Source organism: Suillus subaureus, assembly GCF_016647635.1.
Source record: "Suillus subaureus strain MN1 chromosome Unknown BJ212scaffold_4, whole genome shotgun sequence".
In the NCBI taxonomy this organism is placed as follows: domain Eukaryota; kingdom Fungi; phylum Basidiomycota; class Agaricomycetes; order Boletales; family Suillaceae; genus Suillus; species Suillus subaureus.
Genome location: NW_024538560.1, coordinates 1047843 through 1063223, shown reverse-complemented (window position 1 = coordinate 1063223; position 15381 = coordinate 1047843). Strand labels below are relative to the sequence as shown.

General features: G+C 42.2%; 4 protein-coding genes across 4 annotated transcripts; 1 reads left to right on the top strand and 3 right to left on the bottom strand.

Moving 5' to 3' along the window:
* Positions 1 to 501: 501 nt before the first annotated feature.
* On the bottom strand, positions 502 to 747 carry BJ212DRAFT_1261784 (uncharacterized protein; the record flags this gene model as incomplete). Its single annotated transcript, XM_041330205.1, has 1 exon — positions 502 to 747. A coding segment is annotated over one exon (246 nt), but the record flags the coding sequence as incomplete, so codon positions are not given.
* An 8065-nt stretch (positions 748 to 8812) lies between these two features.
* On the bottom strand, positions 8813 to 9412 carry BJ212DRAFT_1476571 (uncharacterized protein; the record flags this gene model as incomplete). Its single annotated transcript, XM_041339390.1, has 2 exons — positions 8813 to 9121; positions 9179 to 9412. 2 exons carry the CDS (start codon positions 9410 to 9412, stop codon positions 8813 to 8815), a joined length of 543 nt encoding a protein of 180 aa, XP_041197754.1.
* A 1065-nt stretch (positions 9413 to 10477) lies between these two features.
* BJ212DRAFT_1261855 (uncharacterized protein) lies at positions 10478 to 10762 on the bottom strand (the record flags this gene model as incomplete). Its single annotated transcript, XM_041330217.1, has 1 exon — positions 10478 to 10762. A coding segment is annotated over one exon (285 nt), but the record flags the coding sequence as incomplete, so codon positions are not given.
* A 2526-nt stretch (positions 10763 to 13288) lies between these two features.
* BJ212DRAFT_1296263 (uncharacterized protein) lies at positions 13289 to 13950 on the top strand (the record flags this gene model as incomplete). Its single annotated transcript, XM_041332413.1, has 2 exons — positions 13289 to 13646; positions 13736 to 13950. 2 exons carry the CDS (start codon positions 13289 to 13291, stop codon positions 13948 to 13950), a joined length of 573 nt encoding a protein of 190 aa, XP_041197752.1.
* Positions 13951 to 15381: the final 1431 nt, after the last annotated feature.

The window sequence follows — 15381 nt, the reverse complement described above, 5'->3', positions numbered from 1 at the left end:
CCCACCATAGATGGTCGAAGAAATACCTGCTTGTAGATTTGCTTAACTATTCAATCAAAGAAGGCATGTGAGTGGAAGCACTTGCTATCCAAGAAGATGCCTGGTGGCTGTGGCCAGGGTGGAGGCAGCTCATTTTGGGACACCTGCTTGGCACTGTCTGCACAGAAGCCCTGTCAATGATTGTACCCTGAGTTCTCTGGACCAGGGTACATGATTGTCTTGCAGCAGGAGCATGTGTGAGCCTTGCAAATCTGAAACAGGTCAGAAAAAAACACAACAAGGGTTTTAAAAGACTTGTGCACCTTCTTCCCTGACTCAGTCTTGATGAGCTCAATGACATGACAGTGTTGTCTCCAGAATGTTTCTGAGCTGGAATGAGCTATATATAAGTAGTTAGTAGTTGGTAGTTTGAAAGAGTGCCAGTGGGATAGTGCCAGACTCATACTTAAAGTTGTTTCTCACAATGTGATTCATCATGATTACTTTAATGTCACTGAGCTTTCAGAGAAGGGCCTGGGGGTTCTTTCTCACTGTTTCATGCCCATCAGCATAATTCTTCTCCTCTAGGCAGTTGTTACAAGACTCTGTAGCTACAGCCCACTGTTTTGGCATCATCTGGAAAGATATCCATGTAAATTCTGCCCTCATGTCCATGAATAAATGGAACTCAACACTGGAGGAGATTTCCATGGTGTGGGCATCAATGCTTGTTGCAATTGTGAAGAAGTGCTGGGAACAGGACATCCCTGGAGGCTTCAGAATGGGTGTGAGAGTAGTGGTGGTGCTGTTGATGGCAGTGGTGACAGGACCATTGACTGCTGTGACTGGGGGAGTGGAATTGGGAGTGACCTCAGGAAGTTGATGATGTGAGAGAGCCTTGCAGTATGGCAGCCAGCTTCTTGGTTTGAGAAAGTGGTCCAGTGTGGCCAACAAAGTCCTCTGCCAGTAAACAAGTTCAGTGGGGCATGGATTGAAGAAAATAAGAGGGAAATGAAGCTTTTCATATGAGAGGGAGGGAAGGTGTCATATCCTGTATGCTGGACCTAGATCCCATAATACTCCCACGCCTTCCAGGCCTATTTCCTGACTCCATATCCAACTCATTCCCAGATCCTCTTCTGCCATTGTCTTAATAACCAAGGGTCTTATATAAATGCATGTAAAATGTAATGACACCACAATTACACTAGAATAAGACTCCTTGCCAGTCCTCGATTAACATGGTCTACAACTTTTCTTCTTTCATAGTAGATAACATGTGAGTTCTTGGGAGGCTCACTAAACCAATCTATGTGATTAACTTAGCCGGAGCTTTTGTGTTATATCCCAACTTATAAACTTGTCTAGGATAAACTGTCTAGACACTGGAATGTGGTTCCTCGTTAAGATAATTCTCTGTAGAGACTACAGTCTCAAATACAAATATGTTGACCAAAGACTGGGTGGTCAAATAGGCACAAAGTGGTGAGAAACTGGTCTCAAAAATGATCAGATTGACCAAAGCTCGTGTTGGTCAATATCAGGAAACTAGGTGATAAGCAGGTCTCACAAATGAACAGATTGACCAAAGCTCATGTTGGTCAATATCAGAAAACTAGGTGAGAAGCTGGTCTCACAAACAAACAGATTGACCAAAGCTTGTGTTTGTTAAGAACCATGCTCAAGGGAGAGAGAGACTGACTCAGAGGGGCTTGGCCTCAGCTTGTACATTGTGCCCCTGACCCAAGTATGTGCCCTTCATTTCAGAGGAAGTCCAATGATGGTCTGACAAAGTCTGGAGGACTTCCGGAGGCGGAGGAGCATGGGAAACATCCGGAGGAGCGTGGGAGAGTTCCTATTGCAAGGTAGTACTTCTACAGGAAATAAGATGGAAGGGTAGGATGTCTGGAGGTCCGGAAGTATAGAGGACAGAAGGACAGGATGTCTGAGGGTTAGGAGGATGGGACATCCAAAGGTACGGAGGGCAGAACATCCGAGGGTTAGGAGGACAGGGCGTCCAAAGGTATGGAGGGCGGAACATCTGAAGGACAGGATGCCCAGAGGTATGAGGGACAGAGGAGGGAGGTCTGGAGGTCCAGAGGGAATAGGGGCTACATTGGACTTCATCTGATGTAGAAGCAAACAGAGGTAGACTACCCTAAGGTAGAGTCGGAGGGACAGGAAGTGGACCTAAGTCCAGAAAGAGGGTAAGTGCTGGAAAGGCAAGACTCTGGCCTAGGGAATCAATCCCTAGGCCTGATGGGTAGGACAGACTTAGGTGGACCAAAGTCCGAGAGAGGATTGGGCAAGTCTAAGTTGATGAACAGGATCTAAGATGATATTCCAACTGAGGACTCTACTGTAGTTGTACAGGGGTTATATACTAGAGGCTATCCGAGAGGATCAGTAAGCAAAGGAGTAAGGCTATGTACGAGCATGTGGAAACACATTGGTAAGTAAGACAGAACATAAGTAAATGAACTCAGAGATGAAGACTCATACAAGGATCAATCAGCAAGACAGAAACAGAGATAACTGAGAACCAGAAAGGCAGAGATGCCTAAATTGGGATAGGCACAGGATCTCGGATAGAGGGCAGGAATAGGTCTGGAGATCTGGGGATCTGGAAGGCAGGACAGAAACACAGACTGAGATATGTGGGGTGGTGGATGTAGTCTGGAATCCAAGAAGAGATAAAGTCTGGATGTCTTGCTGGATGGAATGTGCATAGGGTGGACAGGATAGGAGTGTATGGATCAGGCTAGTGGTGAAAATCCAGAGGTTCAGAGGTCCAGAGCCCAGGGGTAAATCCATAGCAGAGCTAATCCTGCTGAGGTGTGGAGCACACAGTGTCCTGCACAATTTGGGAATCATGCATGGACATGACTACTAGGTAGCCCCCTAAAAGACAAAGTCTGTTAGCTTAGGCATCAGGCTAGTCAACCCATACTTTGGTTTCAAACCTTGGTCAAATAGTTCAGTTTCTCCTCTGTGATTCATGAATTTATTATATCTTGAAGAAAAGTCATTTATGAGATGGGAATCACATAATGACCTAGTTGATATTGTGAAGCAAGAAGGTTAAGGTATTGCCTTGCCTTTGTCTTATTCACTTTGGCTAGAGAAAACCATAGAGAAAAGTTCAAAGCCTAACAAAAACCTATCTAAAAAGCCTGTGTTTTGTGTCTTGTTATTGTATTATTATTTCTGAGTTGTTTTCTCTAGTATTTCCTTGATTTATTTTTCTATTGGGATGCTCTGACCCATCAGATACTTCACAAAATTGTACCTACAGGGTATGATGTCATAATGATGTCATATGGCTCCACAGATACTCCTGCAAGTATTCTGTTGAAAGTTATGATGTCATGATGATGTCATTTGTTCTGGAATGTTCTGCTCCACAATGACTCACCTCTGATGTCATTACTCCACCTATGGAATATTCTGCTCCACTTCTGATGTCATTGCTCCGCTTTTTTACTTACATAATATTCCCACACAATATGTATATAAGGAGGGCCCATTCTCCCCCAAAAAAATAGGATCTCCCACTTGCAATCATTTGAATCTCAGTTTGAGCTACTCACTGTGAAAATTGTTGCTTACAAAGAAAGCCCCTTTGAAGTACCAAGTGCAGGGAAAAGACATTCCCTTGAGATTACATAAGTTTCTCATGATAGAAACTTAGTTTATTTGAGACCAGCTTCTCACCTAGTTTTTCTGATATTGACTAACACTGTCATATCTCATATGCCAGACATAGATCCCATTATATTCCCATGCTTTCCAGACCTATTTCCAGACCCCATATCCGACTCATTCCTGGATCCCCTATCCTGTCCACCCTATGCACATTCCATCCAGCAAGACATCCAGACTTTACCTCCTCTTGGATTCCAGACTATATCCACTACCTCACATATCTCAGTCCTGTTTCCACCTTGCCTTCCAGATCCCTAGATCTCCAGACCTCTGGATATTAACTGTTACTATCTCCAGACCTATTCCCACCCTCTGTCTGAGATCCTGCGCCTATCCCCATTTAGGCATCTCTGCCTTTCCAGTTCTTGGTTATCTCTATTTCCATCTTGCTGATTGATCCTTGTACTAGTTTCATCTCTGAGTTCATTTGCTTATGTTCCATCTTACTTACTGATATGTTTCCACATGCTCATACATAGCATTACTCCATTGCTTACTGATCCTCTCAGATATCCTCTAGTATATAACCCCTGTACAACTCCAGTAGAGTCCTCAGTCTGAATATCATCTTAGATCCTGTTCTCTCACCTTAGACTTGCCCAATCTTCTTCTGGACTTCAGTCCATCTGAGTTTGTCCTTTTCCATAAGGCCTAGGGATGGATTCCCTAGGCCAGAATTCCAGACCTTCAGATTTGTCCCCTATGTCTCTGTCCCAAGTCTAGGGATTGCTTCCCTAGGCTGGTGTCTTGCCTTTCCAGCACTTACCCTCTCAACTACCTTAGGATAGTCTACCTAGACCAGTGTGCAAGATACTAGATGGTACCACTCACACCTGATGTTCTCTGCAAGAGTTCCTGCTATAGATGACAGGCATAACCCACATAATTATATTGTTTGTGCCAAGTTGCTGTTGCAAGAAATTCATTATCAATCTTGATCAGTGGGAGAACAAGCAAATTGAATTCATTAACAAAACTAATTGTACTACCATATAGCTAATACTCAATGTCACCTGTATGTCCCAAAAATGTCTCTTCTTCCTCCAAGTCTCCTAGGGGACAAGCTATCAAAGAAGAGGAAGATATAGAGAGAGTAGTGAGGTTATTTACCTGCAGCAGCTCTGAGTCAGACACTGAAACTGCTGATGTCCATGAGGACCATCAAATCCATGCTCAAGATATTGCATGCTTTGTGCATTTCAGATATGACAAGCATGCCAAGCAACTTGCCACATGCTCAGGCTTTCAGACAACAATGATACAGAATGTGTACAAACATGTCAGCAGCTTCAAATGAACAGAGAAAGCAATAAAGGCCATATATACTGCTGCCTTGGAGTGTGCCAAAGAAGAGATTGAAGAAGAGTTGGATGTGGAGGACCTGTATGTGGGAGAATGAGTTTGGTTTGAGGAAAAGGAAGAAGTGAATTGATGTACCTGATTCACCATATGTATTTAGTGTCACAGTGGTGGTTATGTAACTGAAAATTTCAAGAAATTGAGTGGACAATCTGGGTTACATGAGGACAAATGGCGATTGTACATCACCAATGATAACCACAAGCTTCCCTCCCATTATTCAAATGTAGAAAGTAGGATTGTGTGAGACATACTGGGCACTGCTCATTATTTGAACATAGAAAAAGTAGGATTGGATGGGACACACCAGATGCAGCTCACCATTTGAATGTAGAAAGTAGGATTGCATGGATGTACAGGTGTTTCTGATTTCAGCCATTCAAATGTAGAAATTAGGGATTGCATGGATGTATGGGTAGTACAGAATCATGGCAACATAACTCACTTATTACTGTGCCCAAGCCCATCTTCTCACAATACACAAGACTCCTGAGATGTCTATTCGAGTCAATACTGGTAGGTGGCAAGGAGAAATAGTTGCAGACTCAGTGCTTACCATCAACCCCTTCACTGCTTTCCTGTGCACCTGCAGCACATGGCCCCTTTGCATGACCATATTTTCTTCAGATCAGACATTCAGTCATGTGCAATGGTTGAAGTTTTTTCAAGTCTTAAATGTGAAGTTTCATTTCAAAGTATAGGCCAGCATTAAAGATATAATTATATTTCTTATTGTTATTGATGTTCAGCTAGCAAAAAAATGCCCACTGATGCTTTATATTTTTCTTATCATGGAAGATTTATTTAACATTTGAAATTGTACATCTGCTTAGATGATACCCTAAATATTAAGTATTACCTTGACATTTCGCATGACATTCAGACCTGTCTTAAATATTGTGGATCCTGTAGTGTGAACACTGCATACCTAGACTGGTGACCAGCCCCTCTATGAGGCAAAACATCAATAGAGGGACTGGTACATCTGGGTTTGAATTTGGATAGCACACTCTCATAACAACATATAGCTACTCATAGCATATCTATGCTGCAATTAATATATATACCAGCATTGCTGGACTTAGAAATATTTTCATTTATAAAAAATCCAAGTTGTAGCCCTTGTCAAAGAGAGTTTATCCATATTCCCACAACTTAAATAGGATAAAAACCCAATGAGATATAAACAAAATACTGGAAAATCACTATGGATGCTATATAGACCATGTAACAGTAAGTTCTAGATATACAGCAAGTATATGCCTGAAGACTATAAATGGTTAGCTAAAGGTAGCTCATGCTATGTAAACTGTATAACAATCAGTGCTAGAGGTGTGGCACCAGATTTTTTCTGATGATGTGCTTTGGAGTAATCACATCAAGGAAAAGCTTTTTTGGGAGTTAGATAAGTCTTTGCTAAGTTCTCAATTACATACTGAATGTGTTATTCAGGTAACATTGCTCATCCAGGCTATACATGCATAGAAACATGCTAAGTAGCAGACTTTGATGATGCATCAACCATGCTAGGAAACACATCAGCAAATCACTTTGCCTCTGTGGGCTCTGTACAGCTGTACAGCTGTACAGAAGGGACCAAGCTGTGGCTAGCCATTTTTTGGTGGTGGGAAAAAAAGTGTTTTACTGATGTGGTGGTGCATCAACCTCATCCAAGTTGGGAAAGTGATGCATTCCCTCATATTTTGGTCATGTGATGACCGCAATTTTGGCCCCCAAAAATGGAAATCCACAAAAACACATTGCTTCATTTTGGTCACCTCATATGTAGGTCTATGCTTTGATCTTGCAGATATGACCAAGAATTGACTAACAATCAATTTGCAGTAATAACAGTGTGTAAGATGAGCTGAGATTCCCTGTGATTAGGAGCAAAATGGTACAGCTAGTGTGAGCTTGATCCCTAAAAGGAAGGAGTGCTGTAGACACTCACAACTCAATTTGGTAAGGTGTAGCACATAAACGGCTCTAGGACAGGCTGGTCCTGGAGGTATGGTGCCAGGATGACAGCATGCTTCCTAAGGTGCAGCATGAATGTGTCACTACTTCACTGAGCCATTGTCTTGACAGTCACAAAAGGAACTCCTTGTAAAAGGTATTCCAGGCTCCTGCCAATGTGGATCCCATGGCCTTTCAGCTCCCTAGTCCCTGCCTGATCACTAGCACCCTGCAAGCACTTCATAAAGGTGTTCTGTGTGAAAACTCTAATCCCACTGTGGTGATGGTTGTCAAGTAATGTGTTCTTCTTTCTTATGTTTTTTTCAGACAATTCTAGGCAGTTATTATGGCCCACAATCTCTTGGTTGTTGATTATTCTCTTGAACATCCTGGGAGTGTCCATAATGCATTTGCCTTTTGATCCACTCGCCTCTATGAAGAGCATGAAGATTTTCTTCCTGATGGTCACTGGGTTTGGGCAGATAGTGCATACCCATTGGAGCCATGGTGTATTGCTCCATTCAAGAAACCATGCAATGGTCATTTGACAAAAGACCAGAAAACATTTAATTATTACCTATCTAAGGTTTTTTTTTAAATTCCAAAATGTGAATCTATTTAGATTCATGTATGTGTTGAACACACATTTGCTGCTTTGAAGAGGTGGTTCCAGTCTCTCTGAGAGCTCCAGTTCAAGATTCAGAAAGAGAAGGACTTGAATTTTGCTATGCAGTGGATCAGGTGTTATATCATCTTCCACAACATGATCATTTGCTTCAAAACTCATTATCATAAGCAGGATGGAACATATGAGAGTATTTTGAAGTGGGCTCATGAAGAGGGTCAAGATTTCATTCCTCAAGATATTGAGGGTCCAGATGGCAATGATGTAGTGGGTAATAGGTCTTATGAAGGAACTCCAGGACAGACTACTCATTCAAAGCTGATGGATCAGCTCTTTGACAGTCCTCATTCCAAGGCACAGCACTGGGAAAGGTAAACCATGCTCACATTGACCAAGAAGATGAGTACTACCAGTAATATACTTGTACAAGTAAGATGTATGTATGTAAACATATGTATGATGAAGACAAATAAGTATCAAAATCACAACAGGACAGCAACAGAAAGCAATAGGCACATCAATGAGATAATATGACAAGGAAGAGATGAAGATAACAACATGATGATGATGATGACAACAGTGACACTATGACACAACAACACAACAACACAACAACTGACACAACAATGATGACTGTGACCATAACAATGACAACAACACAACAACACAACAACACAACAACACAACAACACAACACACAACACACAACACAACAACACAACAACATGACAATGATGGCAACACAGGACTTAGGTACTTCCACCACCACCACCCTGCATCAGTTGATAATACAGTTATCAATCAGTACTTAGAGACATGAAATTGAAAAATGAAGTACTGTACTTTTACAACACTTTATAAAAGCCCTGTTATATTTTTCCTAGCAAGTAGTATATGTCAAAATTACATATCTGAAGTTTCAGAGAAAAATATACAACTGTTTGTGTATGCCATTCAAAACAGTGAAGGGACCTCTTTTTTGCCCATTATCACTCCATGATACATGTGACTCATTAGCAAAATCATTATCAGTTGCTCACTCCATCTCACCAGTGGTCCCCTCACATCAATATCAAGTCCATTGATAGTGTTAATGGTCCAGTCTGCACCAAGCTCATTCCTTACAACATTATCATGCTAAATGACAAGTTTCAAATGGTAATGTATCTTAATATTCTTCAATTGACACTAATACTGATACAGTGCATGTACAAAGATTATTGACTGCCGCCATGGACCTGCCAGCTGCCTCAACATGTTGGGTTTATGAGGGTAAGTGTCCATTAACTGGTCTTCATCACTGGCATCTGAAATACCATCAAGATCAAAGCTTTCCCCACCACTAGATGCTGCATCCTCCTCGCATACCACATTCAGTGCTGGCCTTGGAATAGGGCCACACAACTTTCCCAAGACTGGTTTTGCCTCACTGAATTTCCACCCCTCTGCCTTTGCCCTCAACTTATCCTCATTCCACTTCTCCAAAGCAGTGTGGTACTGTGCTCTTCAGTCCTTGTTCTTCATCTTGCATTCATCTTTGAGATGTTTCCACACTGCCAATCCTTTGGCCCTCTTCTCACATTCTTCTTTCCTCATCTTCTCAGCAATGCACTTTTTCTGCTCATGTTCAAATTCAATAACTTTCTCATAGAACTCATCACCAGAAAGGAAACATGGCAAACCGTCGCCCATCAACTTTCCTTTTGCCTTCCCTTTTTGCTTTTTTGCTTCCTGGTTTGCAAGCTGTCCATGAAGGACCTTGCAATACCTCTTATTCAGGATATTCATGGCCTGAAGCTCAAGGACACGGCACTTTAGTGTGATGTTGGTGGCTTCTGTTTCATGGAGCAATGCAAGCAGTAAAATCCTGTTTAAGGTCTTTGGTTTGATGGCAAAAGGGTGTGTTTTTTTGATAGGGGAGATAAGGTGGGTAGTATTATGTTCCAGTCATGTCTCCGAAGTCAAGGGGACTGATGAGATGAGCCCTGACAATGAGGTCTCTTGTAGTTTTCCAATCAAGGACTTGATCTTGGATTGCATGGTTGTCACAGGTTGTCTAATACATGTTGCTGCAGCTTTGGTGTTGTCATGTTTTGTTGACAGCTTCCCAAGAAGGTCTGCAATGATTCTCACAGGTGTTGATGGCATGATAGGAAGCTGACCCTCACATGATGTTTCCTTACTAGGGACCATCATCTCATTAGTGATGACATCTCAGTTGAATGGCAAGATACCAGTCTTCTAAAATGCAGTGCAAATAAGGTCTGGCATGAGTGCATGAAGGTGAGCCCGTCTGTAAATTAACAAGAAGTTACTTTTTGTAACACCTTCTCCTTTTGTCTGCTCCCATGTATCTCTTTCCTTGCTCCAGTATCTCTTCAAGACTGCGAAAACAGCCACATCTAAACCCTGATAGACATGTGTTGCATGTGCAGGATAGCATATCATGTGGATGCGATGGGCACGTGCATATTGGAGGAATCCTCTGGTATAGTGTGAATTGTGTCTGTCAATGATGAGGAGACAATCACAACCATCTGCCTTGTCCTTGGTGTGTTTATTGAAGTCTTGGATCCATGCTACACCAATCTTACCATCAGTCCAGCCTTTCTTTGAATATCCAAGGCTATCATCATCATCAGGTAAGGCTTATTCATTCATGCTGACAAGGACTACTCACAATGCATGTGCAGGATCATCTTGCTTCCACTTGACTTGGTATGCATTGCCTTTGAAGATGACTGTGGGAGAGCTTGATGTTCCATCAGCACATATTGTGATGATAACAGTCACATTTTCCTTGCTTCCAGTTCTTTGCTGATACTGTGGCCCAGGTTTATGGCTCCTGATGACTCATTCACCCTCACCTGATTGTGGCAAGATCCCAATCTTGTCAACTGCATGTATGCAATCCTCAGCAATGTCATATTGGTCCAGAACACCCTCCAAGAGATCAAACCATGCCTTGTTTGTGTTCTCATTGACTGCACAACCAAATTTTGAGTTGAGCAGAGCTGACCATGATGTTTTCAAGTGTTTGGAGTGCTTTTCAGTGAAGCGGTGTGTCCAACACTTTCCAACCCCAGGAAAGTCATTACCGAGGCAAGCATAGCATATTTTGTCAATGTGTTCTTGAAGTCATTGGTGACTAAGTGGAAATCCTCAATTACAATTACCTACCTCTTCTATGTATGCAAGTACTTGCTTGGTCTCTTCTTCAGAGAGCCATGACTTCATAGCATTCATCTCTGCTAGTGACCTCTTGCCAGCTGTGAGGTGTGCAAGTGTGGTATGAGACAGCTTGATGTAGTTGCCTGTTGCCTTGAAATTCATTCATTCAAAGTCTTTGGCAATAGTCCATAATCCACAATGTTTTATACCTGGCATTTTTGCCAACTCAGCACAGTATGCAGAGACTGCTTTGGACATGAGATCATTGTGAGCCTTGTGAGCATCTTGCCATTTTTTGTGGCTGATTTTGCTCGACCAGGCATTGTAGTAGAGTGGCAAGAGGTTTTGCAGACTGTGTAGTTACTGTCAAGCAGAAGACACACATGAACTGTGTCTTGGCACTCCAAACAGTGGTGGAATTTGAAGTAGCTTACACCACCTAAGATCTACAGCACTGGGAACCTGCTGTGGATATATGTCAATAATACTTGTGAATGTGTATACAGTAGGCCTTTGATGTTCCAAGTCAAGCATAATTATATCAAACAAGTTAGGGCTCGAGTGAGATTGTGCTGTGAAACCCAACTCAACTTTGGCCAAACAGCAGCCACACTTACCAACACACTTTTCTTCACCATGCACTTAATTCTCAATGTTGAACAGCTTGAATACATGTTACAGACAGCTTAAATACTTGCTAATACAGTTATTATAGTTTTGTGTGCCATCACACTGTTGAATATTGAACACAATAGAATTTAAATTTTGAAAGACCTAAAACTAAGACTTCAGACAGTACAAACACACATCTTGAGTAAGAATTTGCAAATGAAGTTGAGGCAAAATTTAATGCCATGCAAGAGACAAGGTCAATGAAGCTTATGAAGGTATTATTGAGACCATAAAGTGAATTGTGGATGTGTGAGATGCATTTTGTATCATGGAGTGATAGTGTCTCAAGGACCAATTGATAACTGTACTGAATCCACAGATGCAGAGTCTCTGCCTCCTTGTCAAGAACTGCTGAATGTGCCTTGTGCACTTGAGTGTTGACTTCATGAAGGCAAATTTCAGCAGTCCTGTTCTCCTGCTCTCACTGATGGTTCAGAATGGCCTGAGATGCCTTGTGTGCATGTGTATCATCAAGCCAATTATATTTTTTGTGTCCCAGTTATTTTGCTCTTTGTCTTAAGCTTGGCAAGAAATTGTTGATGCTTTGAGTCATTGATGGACATGATGTTGGACTGGATGCTACCAATTTCCCCTGCCAGATTATCTACTTGATCCTGTATGTCCGATTTTGCTTTCTTCTTCTTTGTCTCACTATCCGGTTGTCCTGATAATGACATCTGTGGAGTTGAAGATGATGAGACTGTCTCACATACTACAGTGACCTATCTCCATATTATACAAGTGAACTGACATACATAATATCCCATATAAGATGGGCCAGCAGACCATGGGCCAATGCTATATATATCCTTAACATTGACAGATGGGCCAGGAGGGATATTATTTCCAATGGAGATGGGTGGGTCCATCTATGCTGATGTTATATATATCCTTGATGATGATGGATGGGCCAGGAGGGATATTATTACCAATGGAGATGGGTGGGCCCATCTAGGTAATATGTAGGAGTAGGATGGACATGTGTATTATAGACAGCTGGGCTGAAGAGAGATGTAAGGCAAATATTATTATATAGATGGGTGGGCCAATGTAGTGGTTTTCAATATAATAGAGGGATGGGCTGAGGTAGTGTGGTACCATATAGACAGGTGAGCCAAGGTAAGATATGTATCGCATAGATGGGTGGGCTGAGGGGGTATCATATAGACAGGCCAAGGGAGGTATCACAACACCTGACACCCGAGTTCCAAACATGACCATCGAGTACCAAGTACCAAGTTATGTAAAAAGACACAAGGTACTGTGGGTCCATAATAATACATGTAATAGTGCTGTCTACTGTGTCAGTCATGGGAATAACTGACTACTCACCAATGGGGATGCACAGTGTGAAGAAGAAACTGGTACTAGGCTGTTAGCAACTAGCACTACTTATCCTAAGAGGCATGAGTCAGTAGATCAGCCCAAGAGGACTGCTATTGAAGTACTTCCTTTGAATATATGCAAGGGAAGCAAGTGAGTGAAGGAGCTAAAATCTACAGCAGCCTAAGAACTAGAGTGCAGGCTATATGTATACCTTTGAATTCCTATGTCAAAGAATCGACTGTGAGCTAGGGTACTCCATGGGTATGGGTAACCCACATGGGTCATGGGTAGGGGACCACCTGGGTAGGGGTAGGGGTCCAGGTTTGGGGTACCCACACCCCTACCCACACCCTGATCATGGGTTTTAAAAAATGACATGTGAATATATAAAGATGGGACTACCTAAAAAAGGTACTGTACAGCTGCACAATGTATCAAACCCTAAAGCATATTCCCAAACTACACTAATCCAGCCATAGAAATTCGCCAGCCACTATGCAACTCAATATCTTCTTGGGTCCTGCAAAATGGGTCACCAAAATGACAACCAAAGCCAAAGTGGCCCTGGAAGAGAAGGTGACAGGCACATCAAAGAAGTGGAAGCCTGTCAATGATGTGGACGGAGATAACATGACTGCACAACTAAAGAAGGCAAAAACTCACCTAGCAGCTGGGAATGCCCCCACTGGCAATCTCACAGTGGTCAACCAATGTTCTATGACATCATCAATTGAACCCTCAAAATCACCAACCCCACCAGCCATGATGAGTCATTGTGCCGTAGTTCACACTGAGGAAGAGGAAGCCACATTATCTGCCAACAAGATTGACTTGGATTCCAAAGATAGTGAGAGTGAGTCAGAGAGCAAAGAAGATACTTCTGAAGAGCAATTGAGTATGTTCAACACACTATGAATTAATATGATTTTAATGAATCAATAGAACAGATGATGAAGGATTGGAACTCACCTGTTTATACATTCTTCAATCCCACACCAAAGATTGTTGAAATCAATGGATACTGTGCACATGAGTTTAAGTGCCAGGCAAAAGGCTGCAAGGCCAATGTCAGATGTTTCCTCAACAAAGGAGATGCACACTCAACTGGTAACATGCACAAGCATGTGCACTTGTGTTGGGGGGCTGATGTGTTGTGAGCTGCAGATGAGGCAAAAGATGCTAATGAGGTCCAGTGCAAAATTGTTGGTAGTGTTCTACAAGACAGGTCAATCACCACATCGTTTGCACAGAAAGGCCAAGGAAAAGTCACTTATTCTCACCACCAACACACATGTGCAGAAACAAGGTATGAAACTGTTGATTTTTTTGCCAAAGTCTAAGGCATGTTGCTGCAGGTTGTCATATCCGCATATCCGGATCTCAGATCCAACCCTTATCTCAGATCCACATCTTATCCCCCTCCAACATCTTGTCATTCAATCTGTCCACTTGTCCAGTCCGGTCCACAACTCATCCAAATCCACAACCAGCGCTCGTCTCTTTTTGGTAACCCCCTAACTCCGGTATTTCGGTTATCTGTATATCCATCCTGCTCCCTTATCCGCTACCTATGTTTTCATTTCCGTTTCATGATTTGTGATCCATTTCTACTTACCAATAGACTATCCACATGCTTCATACATAGCCTTGGACTCTGCTGATTGATCATTCCGTTAGATACCTATAGTATATAACCTCCTGTAACTTTCTGTAGTACCTCAGTTCGAATATCATCTTAGTTCTGCTCATTCCTGTCCTCTGGACTTGAGTACCTCTACTCTCATCACCCTCCGAGACTTAGGATTGATTCCTATAGTCTATCATATCCGCCTCTGTCCCCGACAGTCCACTACTGTTAGTTTCTAGTCTGGACTCATCCGGATTAGCCATATGATACTTATCCCTCATCTGGAAGTCATCCGGATCCGTTACGCTACTCGTCTGACCTTCCAGACACGCTAGGCTTGCCTTCCTGAAATAAGGGGCAATACTCAGGTAAGGGGCACAGCGCATGAGCCAAGGCCAAAGCCCTTCAGATCCAGTTACCCTTTGAGTACAACCTTAACACAGGTCTGAAATAGTGTGCTGGGTGTCTGAGAGTCTGTGTCCATTCAATATTGTCAAAGATCCAGGGTTTTAGTCTTTGATGAAGACAGGCAGACCAGAGTATTACTTACCTTCTCCATCCACTGTTTCACATGACGTTTGGCTTGTATTTGCACAGACTTGCCAATGTGTCACTAAATTGCTGCAGGTGAGTTTATATTCATATGAAATATATGAAACTGACCAAACTTACCAGGAATATGAAGGGAGAATCAATTTCACCACTGATGGATGGTCATCACCTAACCATCAAGCTTTTGTTGCCTTTTTGGCACACTTTGAGCATAATGGCAAGCCCCTAAGCTTAACATTAGATATAATTGAGGTTGCAAAGGTGGCTACTTACTGAGATGGTAGAATATCAACTGACATAGTCACAGTCTCATACAGGCAAGGAGCTTGTGCACACATTTGAAAATATGCTAGAGGAGTTTGGGTTATCAGACCAGGTAACAGACAATAAAAAATCATTGGACTTACTT